Source organism: Cardiocondyla obscurior, linkage group LG08 (assembly GCF_019399895.1).
Source record: "Cardiocondyla obscurior isolate alpha-2009 linkage group LG08, Cobs3.1, whole genome shotgun sequence".
NCBI lineage: Eukaryota > Metazoa > Arthropoda > Insecta > Hymenoptera > Formicidae > Cardiocondyla > Cardiocondyla obscurior.
The window spans coordinates 2,409,724-2,430,779 of record NC_091871.1 but is presented as its reverse complement, the minus strand read 5'-3'; the positions used below and the strand labels follow the sequence as shown (position 1 = coordinate 2,430,779).

General features: G+C 32.1%; 5 protein-coding genes across 10 annotated transcripts; 2 read left to right on the top strand and 3 right to left on the bottom strand.

Moving 5' to 3' along the window:
• The first annotated feature begins 955 nt into the window (after positions 1-955).
• Positions 956-4,673, top strand: Art7 (arginine methyltransferase 7). 2 transcript variants are annotated; one of them, XM_070661020.1, is made up of 11 exons: positions 956-1,011; positions 1,188-1,342; positions 1,458-1,719; positions 1,813-1,962; positions 2,030-2,251; positions 2,321-2,550; positions 2,802-2,931; positions 3,023-3,252; positions 3,406-3,967; positions 4,034-4,194; positions 4,305-4,673. In XM_070661020.1, exons 3-11 carry the CDS (start codon positions 1,537-1,539, stop codon positions 4,561-4,563), a joined length of 2,127 nt encoding a protein of 708 aa, XP_070517121.1. In that variant the 5' UTR covers positions 956-1,011; positions 1,188-1,342; positions 1,458-1,536; the 3' UTR covers positions 4,564-4,673. The 2 variants fall into 2 exon arrangements, with proteins under 2 accessions (XP_070517121.1, XP_070517122.1); XM_070661021.1 differs by having other exon boundaries at positions 957-1,011; positions 3,406-3,958.
• On the bottom strand, positions 4,599-10,383 carry LOC139105111 (putative ATP-dependent RNA helicase TDRD12). Of its 2 annotated transcripts, none has more exons than XM_070661019.1 (19): positions 9,995-10,383; positions 9,681-9,883; positions 9,418-9,608; positions 9,022-9,299; positions 8,743-8,945; positions 8,495-8,642; positions 8,342-8,426; positions 8,078-8,242; positions 7,741-7,896; positions 7,439-7,591; positions 7,125-7,368; positions 6,884-7,027; positions 6,587-6,768; positions 6,356-6,481; positions 6,132-6,280; positions 5,896-6,069; positions 5,613-5,784; positions 5,277-5,459; positions 4,599-5,206 (listed from the first exon to the last, which is right to left on the bottom strand). In XM_070661019.1, exons 2-19 carry the CDS (start codon positions 9,715-9,717, stop codon positions 4,988-4,990), a joined length of 3,009 nt encoding a protein of 1,002 aa, XP_070517120.1. In that variant the 5' UTR covers positions 9,718-9,883; positions 9,995-10,383; the 3' UTR covers positions 4,599-4,987. The 2 variants fall into 2 exon arrangements, with proteins under 2 accessions (XP_070517120.1, XP_070517119.1); XM_070661018.1 differs by having other exon boundaries at positions 9,681-9,838.
• Positions 10,384-10,490: 107 nt separating this feature from the next.
• Syt20 (synaptotagmin 20) lies at positions 10,491-13,384 on the bottom strand. Its single transcript, XM_070661023.1, has 9 exons — positions 13,243-13,384; positions 12,922-13,038; positions 12,706-12,794; positions 12,489-12,620; positions 12,171-12,368; positions 11,953-12,105; positions 11,488-11,605; positions 10,943-11,115; positions 10,491-10,797 (listed from the first exon to the last, which is right to left on the bottom strand). Exons 1-9 carry the CDS (start codon positions 13,382-13,384, stop codon positions 10,594-10,596), a joined length of 1,326 nt encoding a protein of 441 aa, XP_070517124.1. The 3' UTR covers positions 10,491-10,593.
• Positions 13,385-13,704: 320 nt separating this feature from the next.
• Positions 13,705-16,682, top strand: Snsl (snustorr snarlik). Of its 4 annotated transcripts, none has more exons than XM_070661027.1 (6): positions 13,705-13,786; positions 15,293-15,431; positions 15,608-15,688; positions 15,771-15,901; positions 15,967-16,125; positions 16,338-16,682. In XM_070661027.1, the coding sequence occupies exons 2-6, from the start codon at positions 15,380-15,382 to the stop codon at positions 16,419-16,421; spliced, it is 507 nt and encodes a 168-aa protein (XP_070517128.1). In that variant the 5' UTR covers positions 13,705-13,786; positions 15,293-15,379; the 3' UTR covers positions 16,422-16,682. The 4 variants fall into 4 exon arrangements, with proteins under 4 accessions (XP_070517128.1, XP_070517127.1, XP_070517126.1 ...); XM_070661026.1 differs by lacking the exon at positions 13,705-13,786 and adding an exon at positions 14,578-14,707; XM_070661025.1 differs by lacking the exon at positions 13,705-13,786 and adding an exon at positions 14,706-14,789.
• On the bottom strand, positions 16,661-20,979 carry LOC139105109 (uncharacterized). The gene is made up of 3 exons (XM_070661015.1): positions 20,819-20,979; positions 20,532-20,638; positions 16,661-20,441 (listed from the first exon to the last, which is right to left on the bottom strand). Exon 3 carries the CDS (start codon positions 20,367-20,369, stop codon positions 16,821-16,823), a length of 3,549 nt encoding a protein of 1,182 aa, XP_070517116.1. The 5' UTR covers positions 20,370-20,441; positions 20,532-20,638; positions 20,819-20,979; the 3' UTR covers positions 16,661-16,820.
• Between the last annotated feature and the right edge of the window lie 77 nt (positions 20,980-21,056).

The following is a 21,056-nucleotide window of genomic DNA, read 5'->3' as shown; positions in this document are numbered from 1 at the left end:
GGTGTTATATAAAATATATTGTGTATAGAATCCAATGCAGATGCATTACACTTATATAATTTTTATCTTAATAATAAACAGTAACAAATATCAAAATTACATTTATTCTGTAACCTAAAATGGGTTATTACTTTAATCAGAGAGATGATAAACGAATAAAAATTAATGGGCTCTTTAAGTCGTGCGTATTTCATTGTACTATCATCACTAAAAATTCTGTATGAACTACTGATACGGTATTTATATCATTTTTTTTATCCTTTTCTTTCTTTTGAATTGGCGTGTAAACGTGCGAATTATATGACCGTGCGCGCTTTGTATTTCGTTACTCGTAGCAGTGTCGGCACTCTTTACTTACATGTGGCAGAGAGCCCAACTCGGAATCGCGGCTTCCACGCGTACAAATACAGAGGCTCGTCCGTGTGAAGCCAGCGTTTCAGCTGCCGTCGGCTTCACACGGACGAGCCTCTGTATTTGTACGCGTGGAAGTCGCGATTCCGAGTTGGGCTCTCTGACATGTGGTTTGATGTGGTTGCATGATGGTGGTCTAATGGCATGGAACAGGCGCGTTTGAAATCACCTACCTGGCCGGTGTGTCTGGCTGTACGTGAGAACTGTTTGCCGTCCGATATTCCGCATATCCCACTCTTAATCGAGGATATTCCTCGATACGTGTCCCTGCCCGATTACAAAGAGAATTGCGTAAAGAGCGTGCAGACGATCGGCGAAATTGTGTCCGGCACCGCGCGAAAAGCTTTTTTACGAAGTATCTCGTCGGATCACGAGGCGAGAGTCACTCTTAATTTAGAGGAACTTCCCACGGACTCTTTGTACCTCAAGGATGACAAGGAAAGGCACCTATTTATTTGGGTAAAGCGATAAACTTCTTTCAGAAAGCTGTTTCTTAGGGGTATAATACTCTAACCTCCTTGAAACTCTCTTTAGTACTGGTGAAGCAGAGAGGAGGGAAAAAAAAAAAAACTTTAGTATTGCAACGTTTGTTAAGTATATGTAATAATTATTCTTGATCTCCGATGCATAACTTGTATAGACTTTAAAGTTTTTTTTTTTTTTTTTTTATATTAATGTTCTATAATAATTTATTTAAATATTTAAGTAGTGCAAACCTTTTACTTTATGATTTAACAGCTTGACATTCTACCTAATATATCGTTATAATTTTACAGGAAAAATTTTCTATTTTGAAAATCTTTGGAATGCTGGAACAGAGAGAAAATGAAATTGTACTGGTAGCTCATAAATTGATAAAAATTCAAGATGTATATGGCAGCTTGAGGACTTTGTCATTATTATCTACAGTAGCTCATCCCATGTATTACCAGTAAGATTTTATATAAGTTATAATTTTAGTGAAGAAAGATATATTTTTTACAATGATTTTTACATATATATTTTACAATAATTTATCTAAATATTTGAAATTGCAATTTTTACAGGTACAAAAAGCAGAGATAAAGGAGAAACAAAGTATTTAAATGAATCTTCCATTTCTTTGCATATACATTTCAACATTGAATGTTAAAATTTAGTTGTAATACTGTATTGAGAGTATCACGTAATCGAAACATGAGTATATTTACACAGTGCTTGAATCCTCTCACTGGCGTTGCCTCGTGGGAAGAAAAAGATCAATATTACGATTATCATCAAGAAGTAGCAAGATCCGCTTTTGCAGACATGTTACATGATCATGAGCGCGTCAGTATCTCGTTATATTGTCACATAATTTTATATTTTATTTAATAAATCTTTAATTAGCAAAATTTAAACATGGTACATTTTATGTAATAGAATGAGAAGTATTACATTGCCCTCAAAGCTGCTATCGAAAAAAAGCATCAAGCTGGTGAAGAGGCTAATGTTCTCGACATTGGCACTGGAACAGGCTTGCTATCGATGATGGCAGCTAGATGTGGAGCAGATTCTATAACGGCATGTGAGGTAAAATAAGAGATTTTTGAAATCTTTTTTAAACTCTTGTTTATGCGGGAAAATTTGTCTGTTTTAGGCTTTCAAACCAATGGCAAATTGTGCTGCAAAAATAATTAAAGAAAACGGTCTCGAGGATAGAATTAAATTAGTTCGTAAACGTTCTACGAAAATGATAGTAGGAAACGATGGTGACATGCCAAAGCGCGCGAATATTCTAGTCACTGAAGTATTTGACACCGAATTGATTGGTGAAGGGGCACTATCAACGTTTCGTCATGCACACGAGGTTCTTCTCGAGGTAACGTTACTCTTACATGTAAGGTTTTTTTTTTTTATTTAATATATTTATATTTTATTTTTATATTAGGAAAACAGTATAGTTGTACCGCACAGAGGAACGGTATGGGCGCAAGTAGTCGAAAGTGATAAAGTTTGTGCTTGGAACCGAGTAAAGCCTATAAAAAATGGAGAATTGTTAGTTGATGCTCCATCAGCTATCCAAGCGTGCTCTGGTGCTGCAGCTGTACACGACATGCAGCTGTCACGTCTATCGCGCGATGCTTTTGTGCCTTTATTGCCAGCACAGCCTATTTTCAGGTATTTTAAAAATAATTTTATCTCTCGAAAAACAAAGCACATACTTATTATTAATAGTTGCGATAATAAATTTTTCATATAATCGCGTTATCTACGACGCACGAAACTGACTAAAAAAAATCGGACAGATTTTTCTGAGAGCTTTTTTACTTTTTATTTATGTAAATTATGAATTTATAAATTTATGTGATTAATCTTGATAATTTTTAATAGTAATTTTTAAATATAACACTTTTGAAAATAACTTTTAGGTTTGATTGGTCCGGTAAAACACCATTGTTAAACAACGAAAAAGTATCATTGTTGACGCAACCGCTAACAAGTGGAATTGCACATGCAATTTTTATGTGGTGGGACTTGAACATGGATACAGATAATCAGGTAATGAAACATTTACATTATTGTTTTAATTATTTTAAAATAATCTTTTGAATTTTAACCATGTATTATTTAAACCATGTATTATTTTTAGATATTACTAAGTTGTGCACCCGTTTGGGAGCATCCAAACGTACCTGATGACGTGAAGAAAGATGCCTCGAGTTTGCAAAAAATGGCCGACTCAATACCTTGGCGTGATCACTGGATGCAAGCTGTCTATTATCTTCCAGAAGAAGTACCTATTACATATAACGTCGAGGTTAATCTTATCGGTTATCATGATGAATATTCATTTTGGTTTAAATTACTAAATGGACCTATGTAAGTTTATGTGTAATTTTACTGCACATTTTATCTAATTATTATTTATTTATTTTTTAAAATTATTAACCAATTTTTTTTTAAACTTTTTGTTTTAAAAATAGCAATTTTAATTGTGTTTTCCTACATTAAGTAAAAAAATCTCTTTTACAGGAATGAAATTCCAGATTGCCATAGGCCTGAGTGCAATTGTTGGGCGCATATCGCATATTCCCGAACGCGTATTGGACAATTAAACGACATGGCTCGTAATCAGAGGTACCTACAGGCTTTGCGGAAAATTACTCCGAATAGCGTTTGTCTCTGTGTCTCAGATGGTTGTCTGTTGGCTCTCGCGGTTGCAAGATTGGGCGCAAAGGTGTTTTTATTGGAACAAAACTTTCTATCGCGCAGAACTATGGAAATGTTTGTGCAGGCAAATGGGCTTTGCGATCGAATAAAGATCGTCGAGTCGGTTGATGGTCTGCCCGAGCCAAGTGAAATTGATTTTATTTTTGGCGAGCCATATTTTCTGAGCTCCATTGTACCTTGGGAGAATTTACGATTTTGGTATCTGGCCTCTAGATATCCATCAAGTATTACAAGGATGCCGATCGCGGCAACGATCAAGGCGGTTGCCGTAGAATTTAAGGATTTACAAAAAATAAGGGCTCCTCTTGGTACTTGCGAGGGTTTTGACCTTTCTTCTTTCGACAGGCTTATTCAAGTTGGTTCTGTTAGTTAGTTTTTTCTCATTTTATATTGTTTAAAATACTAAAAGTAAATTGCACTCTATTTTCAGGCGTCTAGCGAGAAAAGTGACAATCCCGTAGAAGCACAACCACTTTGGGAGTACCCCTGCAGAGCATTATCTTCGTCCTTTGATATTATAAAGCTCGATCTAACACGAAACGTAAATTTCGACGAACGTAGAAAGTTAACAGGAAAAATTCCAATTTTAGAGTGAGTTACTGAATATTGAGTGAACACTAAACTTATTCAGAAAAGTTATGTTTGTTATCAGTATTTCGAAAGAGATTTAGATTCTATATATAATGTTTTCTGTTTTATAGTAGCGGTTCCTGCAATGGTGTTGTTATATGGGTAGATTGGCAATTGGATTCGGATCTGTCGGTATCATGTGGTCCAATTGAAGAAATAGTACCTGGCAAGCGTGTGTCTTGGGATCCGTATACGAGACAAGGCGTGCATTTGTTTCGTAGAGTGTCTAATGTTACGAAGGAAAGTACACTTTCCTGGGCGTTCACCTTTATTCCACAAAGTGGCGAAGTAGAATTTCAATTTGATGTATTGACAAACGATTCGTTGTGAATAAATTTTTGTTCATGTTTAATATCTACAAAATATTATAATGTTTTAACATTGCTTTATTATTATATTAGGAATGTTTCAAACAATAAATAATATTACAAAAATGAAAATTTGTGTGATACTATTAATTTAACCTTTATTCATAATTAAGCAACGATAATTTCATCACGTACCCATAAAAATAACCAAAAAATTAATAAGAAACGAAGTAACAAACTTATCAAAAAATAAGAAAAGTAGAAAATTTAAAAACATACCAAAAAATGCAATAAGTAGAGTAAAAGCCAATTAATTTTATTTCTCATATTCAAATTAAAAGTTCGTATTCATTAATAAGTAATGTTCTTGAGTAAAAAAGAATTTTAAGTCAGGCATAATAATATTAATAATAATAATAATAAAAGTATGATTCATTCGTCTGTATTCATTCCGAGATACTTGTGTCATGAACATTAAAATGTGTCAATCCACCATTTCTGCAAAGTTCGAATAGATTTAATAAATGATTACTATCCGAAACCGCATATTTTCCAGAAAGTAATTCTTTTTTTAAAGAAGAAACTTTTACAGTGGAATGGCCATTTAATTTTGTTCCAATTATTAAATCGTCTAACCATATTGTATTGCCAAGATGAAGGCAAACCTACAAAAAAATTTATTTATATATGTTTCTTTTTATCTTATTAATTTTCTTTCACTAAGCTGACACTTACTTTTCCACCAATATAATCGCAGCTTCCATTGAAGTTATTTGCAAACCATTTATGCACTTGTTCGTTGGTATATCGATTCCACATATATTCCTCGTCTTGTGGTACTAAATCTGCTAAAAATACTTCGACAACGTGTGTTGGAAGTTTTTGTAGTTCCTCTGGCATATTCATTAATTTACGTACCTAAACAGCAATAAAATCCATTTATAAAAAAAAAAAAAATTGTAAAACAACACATTCTTATAGGAGAAATATCAAAGGAATAGCTTTTTTCGATTTTGCTGACTTTAATATATAGGATGTCTTATCACATATAATGTAAAATAAATATCTTACATCAACGGATTCTCGTACAATACCACTGTCGATACATCTCACATCTACATATTTTACATCTTGAAAATTATTGCTATCATAATTAACGCGTAAAACTTGTACTCGTTTAAATGTGTCGAGAATGTCTTCCAAAGCACAAATGTCACCTACGTTCGTTGAAATACACATTTTCCTATAAATATATATAAGTGTAAGTGTATAAGTAAAATAGCTGTAAGTGAACAGGAATTTTAACGAAGTATAAATTTGAAATTCAGAAACAATAAAAATCAAATATACATACCTATTTTCAATATTTCCATAATAATTTTGAATTTTCATCGCAGTTTGCATATATTCAACGTTGGAGTATGTAATTTTGTCCGATTTATCAGAATGTGGAATATGTTCGACAATTCTTGCCGAGAAATGCGTCGTATCATGAATATATAACACCACCAACTTAACTTTATCATTTCTATACATAAAATTTGGAAACATTAAAATAGCAATACGATAAGGTAACAGAAGACTACTTACATTTGTACATTTGTCATTGGCATATCAATTTCACGAAGAATACAGTGTCTAAATACACAATTACTTTGATTTTGGCAAAAGCCAAACGATTTCACATTATCACAAAGAACATAGTCTTTTTTATTCATTTCCAACGTAATTGCTATTTTCTAAAATTTTATAAACTACAATTAAAAATTTTAATACATTGATATTTTGTGAAGTAATATCCAATGTCAGCTTACCTGAACGTAATACAATATTTCCGGATGTATTTCAATTTTCATGCGTTGTAACATTTTTATGATGCTTTGAACTTGTATATTGTTATTTTCGTCAATAATTATAGTAATTTTACAATCAGGAACACGCTTAAATTTAAAATAACATTAATTGCAAAATACTTAAATATAAATTTAATGTAATTACGTGTAAAAAAAATTCGAAACAAATGTTACATTTATTTTAACGATTACCTGCGTTAAATTATTTAAAAGTACAGAAAATCTATAATTAAAATGATTTTTTAATTTTAATAACACAGAATGATGTATCAGCCATTTAATATTAGTAATATTAAGTTCAGATAATACTGGATCAGTACATATCAATATTGGATAGAAGCCATATATGCACGACATCCAACTGTTTCGTAAAGCTACAAAATATAAATTAATATAGAAATGTCAAAAAAAATTAAAACATATAATTAAATTAACTGTAATTTAAAATAAGATAAAACAATTTTCAATTCAATTGAAATATAAATTTACCTTGTATGTCGAATGATTTCATTTCTTCGTGAATCAATAAAGTTTTTTTTGTTGAAATTAAAGAATTATTTAATTCTTCAGCCTCTTTGGCGTTTACACATATTATCGCTGTTCTCAACGTACCGTTATCATTTTTTAATAAATCTAATATTGAAGTAATTTAAAAACATATTTTATATATAATTAATTGACATTAATATCGTTAAATTTTCATATTTTATTTGTATTTAAGAATTCTTACCCAATATTTTATTATTTTTATGCTTAGATTCCAAACAATAGAGTTTTGGACATACAGACTTAAAGACAACAGCTTCTATAAATGACGCAATGCATATATATGGATTATACATCGCAAAATTTACAAACCTCTTAGTCTTTTCTGTCCAACTTGTTAAAGATATAATTATTTGCAATATCGGTCTATTATCACCTTGTGGTTCACGATTTTCAATTACATTATGTTTCTTAAAGAGTTGTCCTATCTATTAAAAATTTAAAAATTTTTAACATTTTTACCCGTAAATAATATTAAACATAAAAGATTATACTGACCGAGTGGTGATATTTATCTAATATTACATCAGCGTTATCAAGCACTAAAAAAGAAAGCCTGTCAAATAATAATATATCTTTGTTCTCATTCATAAATCGAGACAAATAACGTGGTGTTGTCACTAAAATTTGACACCCATTATATATCATTGCCTGAAAGAAGCAATAAAACGTTGATAATATTTATGATTATGGAAATTCTGTTGTAACCGATTTCATTAGTAATTTTAATAATTAAAAAAAAAATATTGAATATTTTCTCACGCGCGTACATAATGATATAGACAAAAAAAAAAACTTACCGCAACTGATCTATCCGATAAGCCATTGAATGCTGCAACAGATCTTATATTTTTAAATGCTTTTAGAAATAAATCGCACAAAGATTGAATAAAGATTACTTCAAATGTTGAGGTACATAAAATTAACGCTAATGGACGTGTCGCACTGTGCATTTTCTAAAACATATATTATTTATATTAATTAATAAAAATTAATATTAACGTGCACATTTTAACGATAAAATATACTTTGCAAATCTTTTTTTTTTTTTACATGTACTTATGCCATAGTTAGCTTAATAAAAATTTAAACTATTAAGTTTTTTATAGTAATAAAATTTATATAAAATTATTTTACCTTTTCAAGTTTAGTTATCTGACCACAAACAGCCAGTATGCAGCCGGTCGTTTTACCACATTGTGATGATCCAACGGCAACAACATTTAATCCATTATTTATTGCTGGGCATATATATGATTGAAGTTTTCTTGGTCTGGAAGATTTGATACTTTGCATCCAGCCCTTAAAAAAAAAAAAAAATCTTTAATTCGCGCACGAGTGAATGTCTAAAAAAATCCAAGCGCAAGTGCGAACGTAACAATAAAACGTTGAATTACATACCTCATGTACTTCTTTAGGATATCTAAGATCTGTAATGTCACTTAAGACATCGCAGTCTACTGAGCTTTGTATTAAAATCTTCTCACTGATAACAAATAAAAATATAAAAGATATGAATATTTCCATATAATATTCTTATGTAAAAACTTTTACCTAAGAAAAAATTTCGTCTGATAATCATTTATTCTGTTAATAAATGTCGGAATTTTTCTTTCTTCTCTATCCTTTGAGAATTTTACGTGTAAAACATGCCATCGTCTTTTTCTAAGTTGTGGATCCATTTCGGCAAGTTTCAATAAATCTAAATAAATAAAAGTATAAAATTGCAAGTTATTTAAATATTATTATATCTATTTTAATAGATTAAACGTAAAAAAATTTCAATTAAAATATTCACATACCTCCTTCTAAATAGAGAGCATGATAATTATTGAACAAAGCTTCGCTTAACGACACGACATTTTCATCAATACTAAAATAAAACTCTCCATATTCTTTTCCATTATTTTCATCTGTGACTAGGTGATCAAAGTATATAACTTCAATAAAGCTAAGAAGATGTTTTATAAATTGAATCGCTTCTTTGGTCCACTTTTCTACAACACTTTAAATATTTAAAATCTTTTAAACAATTTTATAAAAAAAAGAAAAAAAAACTGTAATATTGCAAGAAATCTTACACTGCTGTAGAGTTGGAGCTATTTGGCATGGAGTCATTATTTTTCATACAAATCGGTAAAATACCAAAAATGCCGACAGTTTTCGTTAAATACTTATCAGAAATAAAATCTTGTGGAAGTATATAAAATTTGTTTCTAGTTAATTCAATGCTAATACCATGATCCACTAAAAAAATATAATATGCTCCATCTTTATTAATATGATTTATTAAACCACGGTAAACAAATGATGGTAGTTTTATCTCATCATTGTAACTAATAAGATGAATAAAAACCATCTGCAACAGAAACATAAAAAAATCTTGTACTACAAAAAATGACAGACCTTGACAATTTTTCTTGATTAAAATCTCCATACAGAAAACTTTGAGTGAGCAAGAAGAATATGCAACTTACATCACCAACTGTGGCACTTTTCTCTTTATCTTTTTCTTTATTTAAATTCTCACCCATTTTCATAAACTTTACTAATTTTTCTTCAATTGTTTTCAGTGCCTGTATGTAATTTTCAATTTCATAAGCTCTCATGGTATAAGGATTTTGTATACTTTTTATTCTTATTTCTTTGGCAGTGGCAGGAATAGCGCCTAAAAACAGATTCCACAAATAAATAATTATCATACTATTGCTGTAATATATTTATTATCCATGAATATTACCTGGACGATGACGAAATTTGTTCATCTTTTGAGACATACTACTTTATAACATACGCATACAAACGAGGATAATTATCATCGATGTTAGTGATTAGAACACGCTTCTAAATTACTACGTTATAACGTTGTCCATGGACCACCATAAATTAGGGTCTGGGCTGAATGAAAATGCGTAAATTAGTTTACTGGCAGAGAAAGTCAAGCTAAAGTAAAGACGAAAATATTAAATATAACTTATTTTAAGATTATCGAGTGCCAACAATCAACGTACATTAATACATTTTTTTTTAAGGTTAGAAAATTATATCACGTACCGGTTAGTAACAAGAGGCATGCAGAGAATACCGAGAATGCAGAGGCGTGCAGCAAGTTCGCAGTTTTGTGAGGGAATAGTGGGGATATCTCAATTCGATCCATGCGATCCATGTTATCCTACGTTCATGTCATGCTCGACACCTATTCTTACATTCGCTACATACGAGCTACATCCAGGAACAAGGAAACAATACGGTCGATATGGCCTAACCGTTTGTCAATAAAATCTTATGCCGCGCGGCACTTGTTTTTCAATTGAACTGAAACGAACGTACTGGACGGTAGCTTTAGATTAGTGCATACGCAATTTACACGAGCTTAGATTTAGAATTTAGAAGTATGAAGAACAAATGAACAGCACGCGTTCGACATATACGTCGGAACGAAATAATTAATATATCATTCCGGTAATATTCTAATTTAATCAATAATCTGTATTTAAAGTAAAAAAAAATTCTAACGATCTTTCTAAATTAACCTAACGTTGCTTTCTTTGCTTATAACAATATTGCATCCTTTGATATATTAATTAATTCATGTTTATTTCTTGTTTTAACGTTTCTGTTGTTACAAATATTTAACATAACGATAAATTTAATTATTTAAGAGTGTGCCAAACGGTAACAAGTTTCCTTGGATTTTGAAGCACTGAGAACCAATGCAGTCTTTCTGTCGAACCTCTTACGCCTTTCCCAAGAGCTACTTTACCAATAAAAAAATCGGTAGATCTTTTAAAGGAACTGACTGACTCTTCGCTATCACTCGCATCGGCACTATTAGCAGGTAATCCTTCCGGTATAACCTAAAATGATTATTAATAGTGCGACTTTTTAAATATTATCCCTGTATCTGTACTCGATAAATGTATCTTTCTTGTTCTTTTAATTTTTGTCATTAATATATTAGTTATATATTTTTAATAATCTTTCTATATTTTAAGAATATACCTTGCTACAAAGCACCACAAGGAATTGAACAGTATCGAGTTGGGTGACTGCCAAATCGAATGTCAAAATCTCGTTAAACTCCAGTTGCACGATGCCACGTAAGAATTTGGTTTTCTTCTTTTTTATTTTTTTACCCGTTTTTCCATTTAACATTAATACTTTAATATACGGATCTACAAAAAAAAAAAAATTAATCTTTTATAAATTGTTAAGTGAAAGATCACAATCGATTTATGCACAGTAGAAAAGGAAAATGAAAGGAAGGGAATAAATATAATGCGTTACTTTTATGTTGTATAATGTACAAGGTGCTTTTAAACTGGTGGTGCAAGACGAGAGGTGGTGAATGTAATATAAAAGTAAGTCACTTTCTAGTTCGAATACACCCTGTATACGACGCGGCCGGGATCTCGACTTTTAATTATTGCTGGCTGAAAATCAGCACCAGCAGTTGAACGGCGATGATAACAGAAACTCTTGCGCGAATCGGGCGTAAACTTAGCCGCTCCGATAAAGTATACGCTATTAAATTAATAAATACTTACTAAAATCGTTTAAACTCAACACAGTTGGTAATTTAATATCACGTAGTTTCATGATATTAATAGTCAATCTTTCTGCAGTAGGTAGATAGCTCATAGCTAATAAAATGTTACCAAACTCCTAGAAAGTGAATGATTATATGTATTTTTTTTTTTTTTTTAATTTTTGATTATTATTTTTAACGTTTTATACAGGGTGTCTCAAACAACTCCCGAAAACTGTGGGTAGGAAATTAGAATCAACGAAAATAGTCGTATAAAAAAAAAAAAAAATAATAATATCTTTTTTTTCTTTTTAATATTATATCTAAAAATATATATATCTAAAATTACATCAACATTTTTTATTTAATAATTTTTTTAAACGCTTATTTATTTATTACTTATTAACTTTATATATCAGCTGCTATATATACTTTTTAAATATATTTAATGTACATTAACTTGATTAATTTAAATTTTAATCACCTGATTCGATGGTTTCATTCTATAATTGAACATATGAATCTCTGGACTATAAAAAATCTTTTTTACATCTTTCAGCGATACTTTGAGCGAACACAATTCTGTATGATTTGCGTATCTATCGTGATCATATGCAGTAATATCTAATATCCATTCCTATAAAAACAAAATAATTATTAGATAAAAAAAATTACAGCATTTTTTCAAACACAGTAGTATACCTTAGCTTCCTGCGGTTTTACATTTGCAATAACAAAAGTCTCTTTGTAGATCGGACTAGCTGTGTGCCTGATGCTCCTCGTTCGAAAACTATGCAGTCTTTGACGCTTTCTGTGACTCCATGATTGTTTTATAATATTTAATGCGATATAAGGTTCCAACGTGCCATTGTATTGTTTCGGAGGAAGGCCACACAATGCCTGTAAAATATGGAATAAAGTTAATTTCCATTTGGGTAAGTTTGCTTCATCCAAAATATATTAAGATATTCTTTTAAATAATAACTTCTACATTTAATGCATATAATTTCAATAACGTACTTCGATACCAATAACAAATTTTCCGGTAATAATATCGTCGCAGGGCGGCAAATATTGCAAGCTCATTGTCAGTTCGGTCGGAAACTCTTTTATTTTTTTATCATTTTTCTGTTTATCTGTATGAATTAAATTCTGTAATATCGAGAAATAAATCAAATTAATTAATCAAACGGCGCAAAACCTTACGAGTTCTCGTTCAATTTGTTTGCATAATTACCAGTGTTGAAGAGCATTCCGCGTCTTTACATTGAGCGTTAGTGGAGTTAATTAAGTCTCTATGAGATATCGCGTTCTCACTTATAGTACCTGCAGGTATAACATTTTTTTTAAATTGTTTTGTTTAAATTTTTTAAGTGTGTACATACGTTTTTTCTATTCCATTAAAATTAAAATTCTATTAAAATTAAAATTAAATGCAACAAAAGCTCCATACCATTGTCGTCCTCGTATAAACTACCGAGCCTCCAAGATCTGTAACTAATGTCGCTCAATTTTAAATTATCCTTTTCTAGATTTTTTATTTGCGGAGGCACGCCTTTTATTTCTTTCCCTGCGGATAAAACATTTCAAGAAAATAATATTACGACTTTTTGCCTAGATATGATCTCAAAAATTCATAATAATAGTGCTTTAACTTAATCGTGAAATCTTCAGTGCTCGTTTTATTCATGCATGCTCTTATTGCTTTCGGAAGCTGCGATTACCTAATATTAATGCTAAGAAAATTAAGAATTAAAGTAGTCAATGTTCTTACTTTGTTTTTTAAAATATTCGTAGGCGACACAGCCGGGCATGAGGAAGCAGAAAAACAGAAGCACTGCGATTAAGATGATTCCTACACCTGTCGCAATTACAATCAATAGGCCCCATGGACCAAACAGATCCACTTGCGACATTTACAGAGATTTACTGTAATCTGAAGTCAAGGTTTGCGTGAGCGCAATAACAAGTAAGCAACGTCAGTCATGTCGAATCAGTTAAATTATTGATTACTTGTCAGAATATCTTCATGGTATATTCGCTCAATCACATTGCAATCTTATGGTGATTACAGATGAACACGCGGCTTACGTCTATCGTACCCGCAACACTCGAATTCGCAGCTGCACACGTTTTCGTAGCCGTCTTATCGGTTAAATATTACATTTTGCTTCGTAAGCACAGATGTGACGGACTCATACGTGGCCGTTTGCGTCCTCAGTCATGTGAACACAAATGCACAATATGACGTCGAAACGATAATAGGCGTTCCCCTTAGGAAGTTCTACGCCTCTGGCTGCCTTGCTGATTGTTTGCGAGTAGGTGAATAATACTTAAGCCGCAATGGTTACCTTGATTAGAAACTCGTAACTGCGCAATTGCAATTTTTACAATAGATCTTTAAAATATATTTAAATAATGAACAAAGAATTACTCGAACGTAAAATAATAAAATTTGGTTTAAATCCTTTTAACGTCAAATATAACGTTTAATAAAAAGCACGGTGATTTAATGTTACTACATATTTTTAAACTAGCAGTCAGGATTTCTAAATAAATTAATGAATTTGATCATTATGCAATTTCGCTTGTATAGCTACATATTCGGTATATGTTCCTTTATTGTTGAAACCATTGAAATTAAAATATATTAATTTTTAATATTATTTTAATTTTAATTTTCATATAAACTACCGATTTTTCAAGTAACATCTTTACGTGCCTTAAACAAAAGCAAATTAATTGTGTTCCGTTATTGCGACATACGCTAAGATATATTTATCTTTACTGCTATTGAAATAGAAAGTTTTCTTTTTAGTACACGACGTACTTTAATCGAATAGTATGCAATTTTTTTAGTCGTTTTCCGGTGTAATTTTCTAATGACACCTATTTAAAGCGTATCCGTAACTCGTGTAATACGTCGTGAAACGGTATCCTTGACTCGACGGTACGTTGATCATAGATCAGTAGCACGAGGCCGTTCATCGGTCATTTGTCACAAACGCATCGAGCCTATTGAAGTTACAACATTATGTGAAATTTGCAGGATCGTATGAAATGAAAAAAACATGTACAAGATAAAAAAAATCAACCGAGAGCCAATATCGGCGCCTAAGTTCGGCTGCCTATGACCTCAATTCCGAATCCACCGTCTATCCTTTCACTTCAAAAGCGAGTCTCGCCGAGCACACTTTCTCGCATCAGGTTCATATTGAAGACATGCGTATTGTGTAAAGGTATTTTCAGTTCACTTCTTACACAGAGATTAGTTGGTCGTTGCCCGGCGCCGGTGTGTGTACTTTTAGATTTCACTTTCATGTAAGTTTGAGAACGGATGCATGTCTGTTATCATTATATTTGATTATTATTAGATAGCATTTGTTGAGGAAAAAAAAATGTGCAAAGTGATACTAATATTAAAGTGATAGCAATGTGAATATATAATATAAAATTAAATGTAATTATTATATTTGTGTCCACATATTATAAAAATTTGATGAATATCTCGCTACTGTGAAACATTAAATGCACAGTGAGCCTAAATGTGCAGAGTTTACGCGTTGTCTTAGTTAAAAAAAAATATTGTTAAACTTTAAATTAATTTAATTTAATTTAATAAATTATATATCGTTATTATCTACAAAACTGTACCGAATTTGTAACTGAATACGAGTTGCCTAAAATGGACGAACTATTTTCTGAGTATAACACAATTTTTGGAATATTTAAAAAGATAAGGTAAAACTAATAATTCAATGGATTAATGTTATTTTGAACGATGAAAATATTTTAGTCTAAAAATTAATTCGTGCTCGTCATAGTCAATTACAGAAAAGCCATGGAAACCATATCGTAAATTTAACGAATGTAAAACCAGTGCACACAGAGATTTTCTTTTCAAGATCGTCATGAAGATCACAATTTCGCAACTGTTACTATTACTGGCTTTCTGTGATATATGTAAGTATTTTTTTTTAATGTTAGATATTTGTATGGTTAAATTTTTACGTTAAATGTAATTATATTATATAAAATATTTTTATTAAAAAAAAAAATTCGGTATGAAAATCGGTATTTTACGTCATATTAAACATATTTAAATAATATATACATATATGTATGGTATTGATTTATAGATGTAACTGGTTTGATCATACCAGAGGAACTTCCAACAATATTATCATTAATATATTCGAATATTCCACCAATTAAGAAAGGTATATAATAAAATAAAATTATTAGAAAATTTACCTGTTATGACATTAATTTCATTATATAAATTTTTCTATAATTTTTCAGGAACTGATTCCAGACTTGGTGTGGGTTTTCGATTAGGTGAACATGCAGATTTTCAGATTCTTATTGAGCTGGGGCCCCAAACCGAGACAGAGCCGTTAGGTGCATCCAACGACGCTAAAAGACGACGAGATGTAAGAATCAATCGAAGTTGTACAGTAAACCGTTTATTTATCAAGTTTTTTTTTTTTATACCAAGGCAATGCTCGACTCTGCAATGAAAGGAGAGTTAGGACCATTGGCACAAGCAATAGCTAAATATCAAACGGAACATAAAACTCAAAGAGAAAGGAACAAATTAAAAGTAACGGAGGAAAAAATTAAGAAAATTCAAAAAGAGAATACAAAGGATCAAGATGTAAGTAGAAATTTATATATTTTTTAATTGGTAATGGCAATTATTATCGTTCCTCCGTATCATGTGCTGCTTATCTGCCATTGTTTGTTAATTCTTCATCTCTCTTTTACGAGTTAAAATTTTTTTATAAAAATAAGAAAGAAGCTCGTTTCTGTATAAACGAGCATATATACAGTTAATATTTAATAACAGCGAATATTTCAATTTTGTAGACTGTTGCCAGTAACTGGTTATCAAAGTGGAGGAAGGAAATATCAGCAACTTCAAAAGATAGTGTATCATTAGAGTCTGTTTAAAATGCAGATACTAAAATAGCTTAACGAAGAACAAAAAAAACCAAATAAATATATCATTTGAAAAGATATATGATGGAACACAAGATATTCCACCTACTTTTTATAGTTTTCAAGTTTTAATTTTTTTTATTAATCTTTTAACAAAAAATACGAGGTTTTCTTATTTTATAAAGTTTCTATAACATTATTAAGCATAACAAAACTATAATTATTATTTGTTAATTGCAAAAATGTTATACATAAACAAATGTTTAAAGTTAAGTTCTTTTGTTTTTTTTTTCTCCACAAATTTTTCGTAATTTATTACGAAACCCATCACGGTAAAACATTATTACAAAAAATACATATGATATACATATATTATTCGTTATATATACTCTATTCGTTCAATTTATTCATTTAATCAATAATTTTTAAATCTGTTTTGTTCAAATAATCATATAAAATAGTAGTAACAGGTTTCTCCATTTTTTTGAATTGTGTAATAAGTTGATCATATCTCGACAAATGTTTTGTACGGATTGTTGATGGTAACATTATCACAGCCATAAAACAGGAATCCGTATTATTAGCTTTAATAAGGCCTTCTATGACATCGAGCTTGATTTCGTCTAAGTTAGAATTTTTATATACGCTGCTTAGAAAATAATTAAGAACGTCAGCCATAAAGGGGATTAACAGCGACGAGAAGATGTCGGTTATATTTTTTAACTGTTGACCAAGTTTCAAGCCAAAAGAGGTTTCGGTTATTGTACATTCTTGCAACTTTTTCGCATATACTAACAGCAAGTAAGACTTAGCATCTTGACTAGGTGCTAAAACAGATAAAAATATCGTTTGCATATTATCAATAATCTCTGGATTAGACTTTTTGAAGCAAAATTTCTCGACGTAATTGATAACGAAATCATCCATGAATAAATGTACGGCTTTGTTGACTGGAGTAAAGTGTGATTTCGTAGGATGTGCGACATTCCAATTTGTTGTTACTGCATTGTAGAAAACGTCGGCGAATATTTTGATGCGTGCGGCATATTTATCTTTATCTTGTGACAAAATGTACGATACTGCAAAGCATCTCGCTGCATCCGATACATCTGTGTTGATGTGAAATAAAAATCTACGAAGTATATCCGCAGCAAATTCTTCGGGTAAAAGATTGAAAACGGGCTCAGTGAGTGTTCGCAAATAATCAGCAGTATATTTATTTATCTTCTGGATCTCGATTTCCATTTTTAGAAAATCATCTATCGTTTTAAGCCACAATTGGAGATATTTCGCTATGTATCTTTTGGGAATCTCGGAAAACAGCTTCATTTCCGTAAGCACATCTTCGTCTTTCGGATTCAATGTCGACATCATTTCACAATATAAGGACCAAGTTTCGGGGCTAGAATTTGTAAGAAAGAAATTCTGCGACGTTTTAAACAAGACCTGTCGTACTGAATGATGAGTCTCAGTTGCCCACGTTTTACGTAGAAAATCTGTTAGCTCGTGTACAGATGTTGCTAAATACATCAGTTTGATTCCGTGTTTCCGCGTACTTACGCGCATATTCATTAATTTTTGCGCTGCCGAGATTACTTTTGGCGAAGAAATTCGTCTACCTATGTTCATCAGTGCCATCAAGGCTATTGATAAATAATCTCCTTCGCACAATCTAATTACGAGATCGATAGATATAGGCGGATTAGAAAGCCTCATACCCAATGGTAAATTTTCTATAATTTCGTAATTGTCTTTAGCTTTGGGATGATTAGTATCTATTGTCTTTTCCGTAGGTATGAAAGGATCAATTAGTTTCGTTACCACATCACCATGAAGCAATATAGCTAAGATAATTATGCTAGGTGATATTTTATCCGTATCTTCCTCATGTAAATAATTTTTGCAACAATCAGCAAATTTGACTGGTAAATCTTTATACCAACGCGTGGCCTTAACAAAACTTTGTACATGTTTAAGATGATAATTCTTTATGCAGTTTTCCAAGTATTTTTCCCAATTGTCTAATACACTTTGCCAATCCCGTTTTAATAAAGAGAGCGCGGCGGCTGATGTTACATCCGCGATACTCTTTGGAAAATACGTGCGGTACAGTTCCGGTTCATTCTTCTGCAATTCGCTTTTCACTTGCCAGGGATCTTCTTTGGAGCGTATTGCTTTGAAAACAATCTTCATTAACCAAGGATAATCTTTAATTGTCAATGTGTCTATCTTAACGCGCGCTTGTTTGCATCTCTCATTAAATTCGTACATAGCCACGACAACATGACAATACTGATTCGTTTTTTCTTCGGGATCTTTAAACGATATTTTTTTCAAGACATTCGCGAAAGTTACAAGGCACTGTCTTTCGTATTGTGGATACTTTTTTAGTATATTAAAGTTTTTGTACCATAGATCACTTTTTAGGTACATATCAATCAACTTATCTATCGGCATATTATGAATAAGTTTGAAATGTATAATAGCCGAGACTATATCCTCAGGTACGAAGTTATTTTTCACATGAAATAATCGAACGATATCCAATATAAGAGAGATCTGCTTTTCATTCAAATGTGGTACGTCGTATATCTGTAAAAGCTCATCAAACATTCGCTCAAATATCCAAGAACTTTCATTCTTATGTCTATTTAAAATATATGTCAAAGTATTACACAACGCATCGTCATCCTTATTAATCTTGCAAGCGTATATAATTTGCAAAATTAGACTAAGCCTATCCGAATCGTCCGCAGTTTTATTGATTAACTCTTTGATTACTGGAATAGATTCACTAATAGGTAAATAACAAATCCAAGCTGTCGTGTAGTCCGTGATATCTTTATAATAATAAGTATCTTTACCTTTCTGCTTCCTCAATTTGATTCTAGCTTGATTAATCCGTTCTTCGGCAGGCATCAATTCTAATAAGGCAGGCGTTACATTTACTGTTTCATCGAGAAGATCGGTACAATATTTTTTTTTATACGATTCGCAGAGCAAACGGTACTTTTTATCGCGTGGATAATGCTCCAAGTAATTGAGCGCTTTTTTTGTATCGAAAGAAGATTCTTCTGGGGGTAATAGATCTAAAAATATTTTTTCCATTAAACTCTCGTTAATTTTTTTTAGCGGTAAGATGTTGATGTATAATAGCGGCTTCTTAATCAGGTGCTGCTGTGCTTTCTTTAGAAATATTTCTGCGCACGTATTACTCAAAGCAATACCCTGCAGATAATTTTCGTGCAGTTCACATATTTCTACGAAAGCATTTAGCCGCTTCTTTAGTAATTTATAAAGGAAAGAAGCATATGTATCAATGCCAATTGCAAAAGGACTACGTTCAGTTATATTTGATTCGCTGGGTTTTATTAATTTGAGATAACGTACTATTAAATCTGGATTTCTGTAAAAGATATTTTTAACGATATTTATGGGCAAGACTAATTCATTATCTACAATTGTTTTATAAGCAAAGGCTTCGTCGCAAGCGATAATCAGCGGACGAGCGGTTTGAATGCCATACATAGATGTCACCGCCGTGAACATTTGCTGAGCGAAAGCCGGATCTTTGCCGGCTAATCGACGTGCAAGCGTAAGTATAATACGCATCCTTGCGTTTACCGAGACATAAGGAAAGAGACGTTCGCAGAAATATGAGACGTCAACAATTTCTTTACAACTACCGTCAAAAAACCAGAGAGCCTTGAGTGCCCTATTTACTATCGTCAAATCATCAGACTTGAGTGCCCATGCTATGTCCTCGTGATTTTTATCCTTGATCGCAATTTCTACGCGCAAAATAGGCAGCAATTCCGATGGAAGTTGACGATGTTCGCTGGCCGGAAGCGAAGTTAATCTCCCAATCCAGCTCCATTTCTCACCAGCAGTATTGCCTGGTACCTTCTGTATCGCTTGTAGATAAGGTATCTCGAGGTTACGGGGTACCTTGCAATCCATCGTGACGTTTACTAGGAAATGGTCGAACAAAGTAATCGGTATATTCCGCAAATTTTATCCCTCAGTATTACTCTGCAAAGGTGTAACTCGAATAAATTCAAACTACGATCCTCACGTCGTTCGATCGGAAAGCTTTTTCTAAGGAAAATACGACGCACTTACCGTCAATTCGGAATACACAGCATCGCCGAATGTGTAACAAAGGCACACGGTATGCGAAGTGCGGGCAGTCTTTTTGATAACAGCGCGAGAAACGACCTTGTTTCCGACTGAAAAATGCAGCACGTTATTCGATATATATCTATGCGTCATACGCAACTGACCGCGAACGTCTACTCTCACGCAAGATCACTTATCATTCGTACGTCCGTTCCAATCAACAAGATTTAAATCACAAATTCTTATCGATTGCACAATCTTTTGTCACCGACAAACTTTACTGCTGTTACCTTGCTTCGCTCAATCTGGCCACTTCGTGCGAATTTAAAATAACTGATCACAGTATCGATCTGAGATCAAAGACGACTGACCGCGATCTAACAGCGAAATTAACGATGTGACTCGAACGACTGCCCATTGTTCACTTTCAACACTTTCAGACAAGGCGGCTCGCCGGCCGCTGAAGCAGGCGAGACGATCGCCGACGCGTTTCGGAACGCGATCTAAAAAAAAAAAAAAATAATTTGC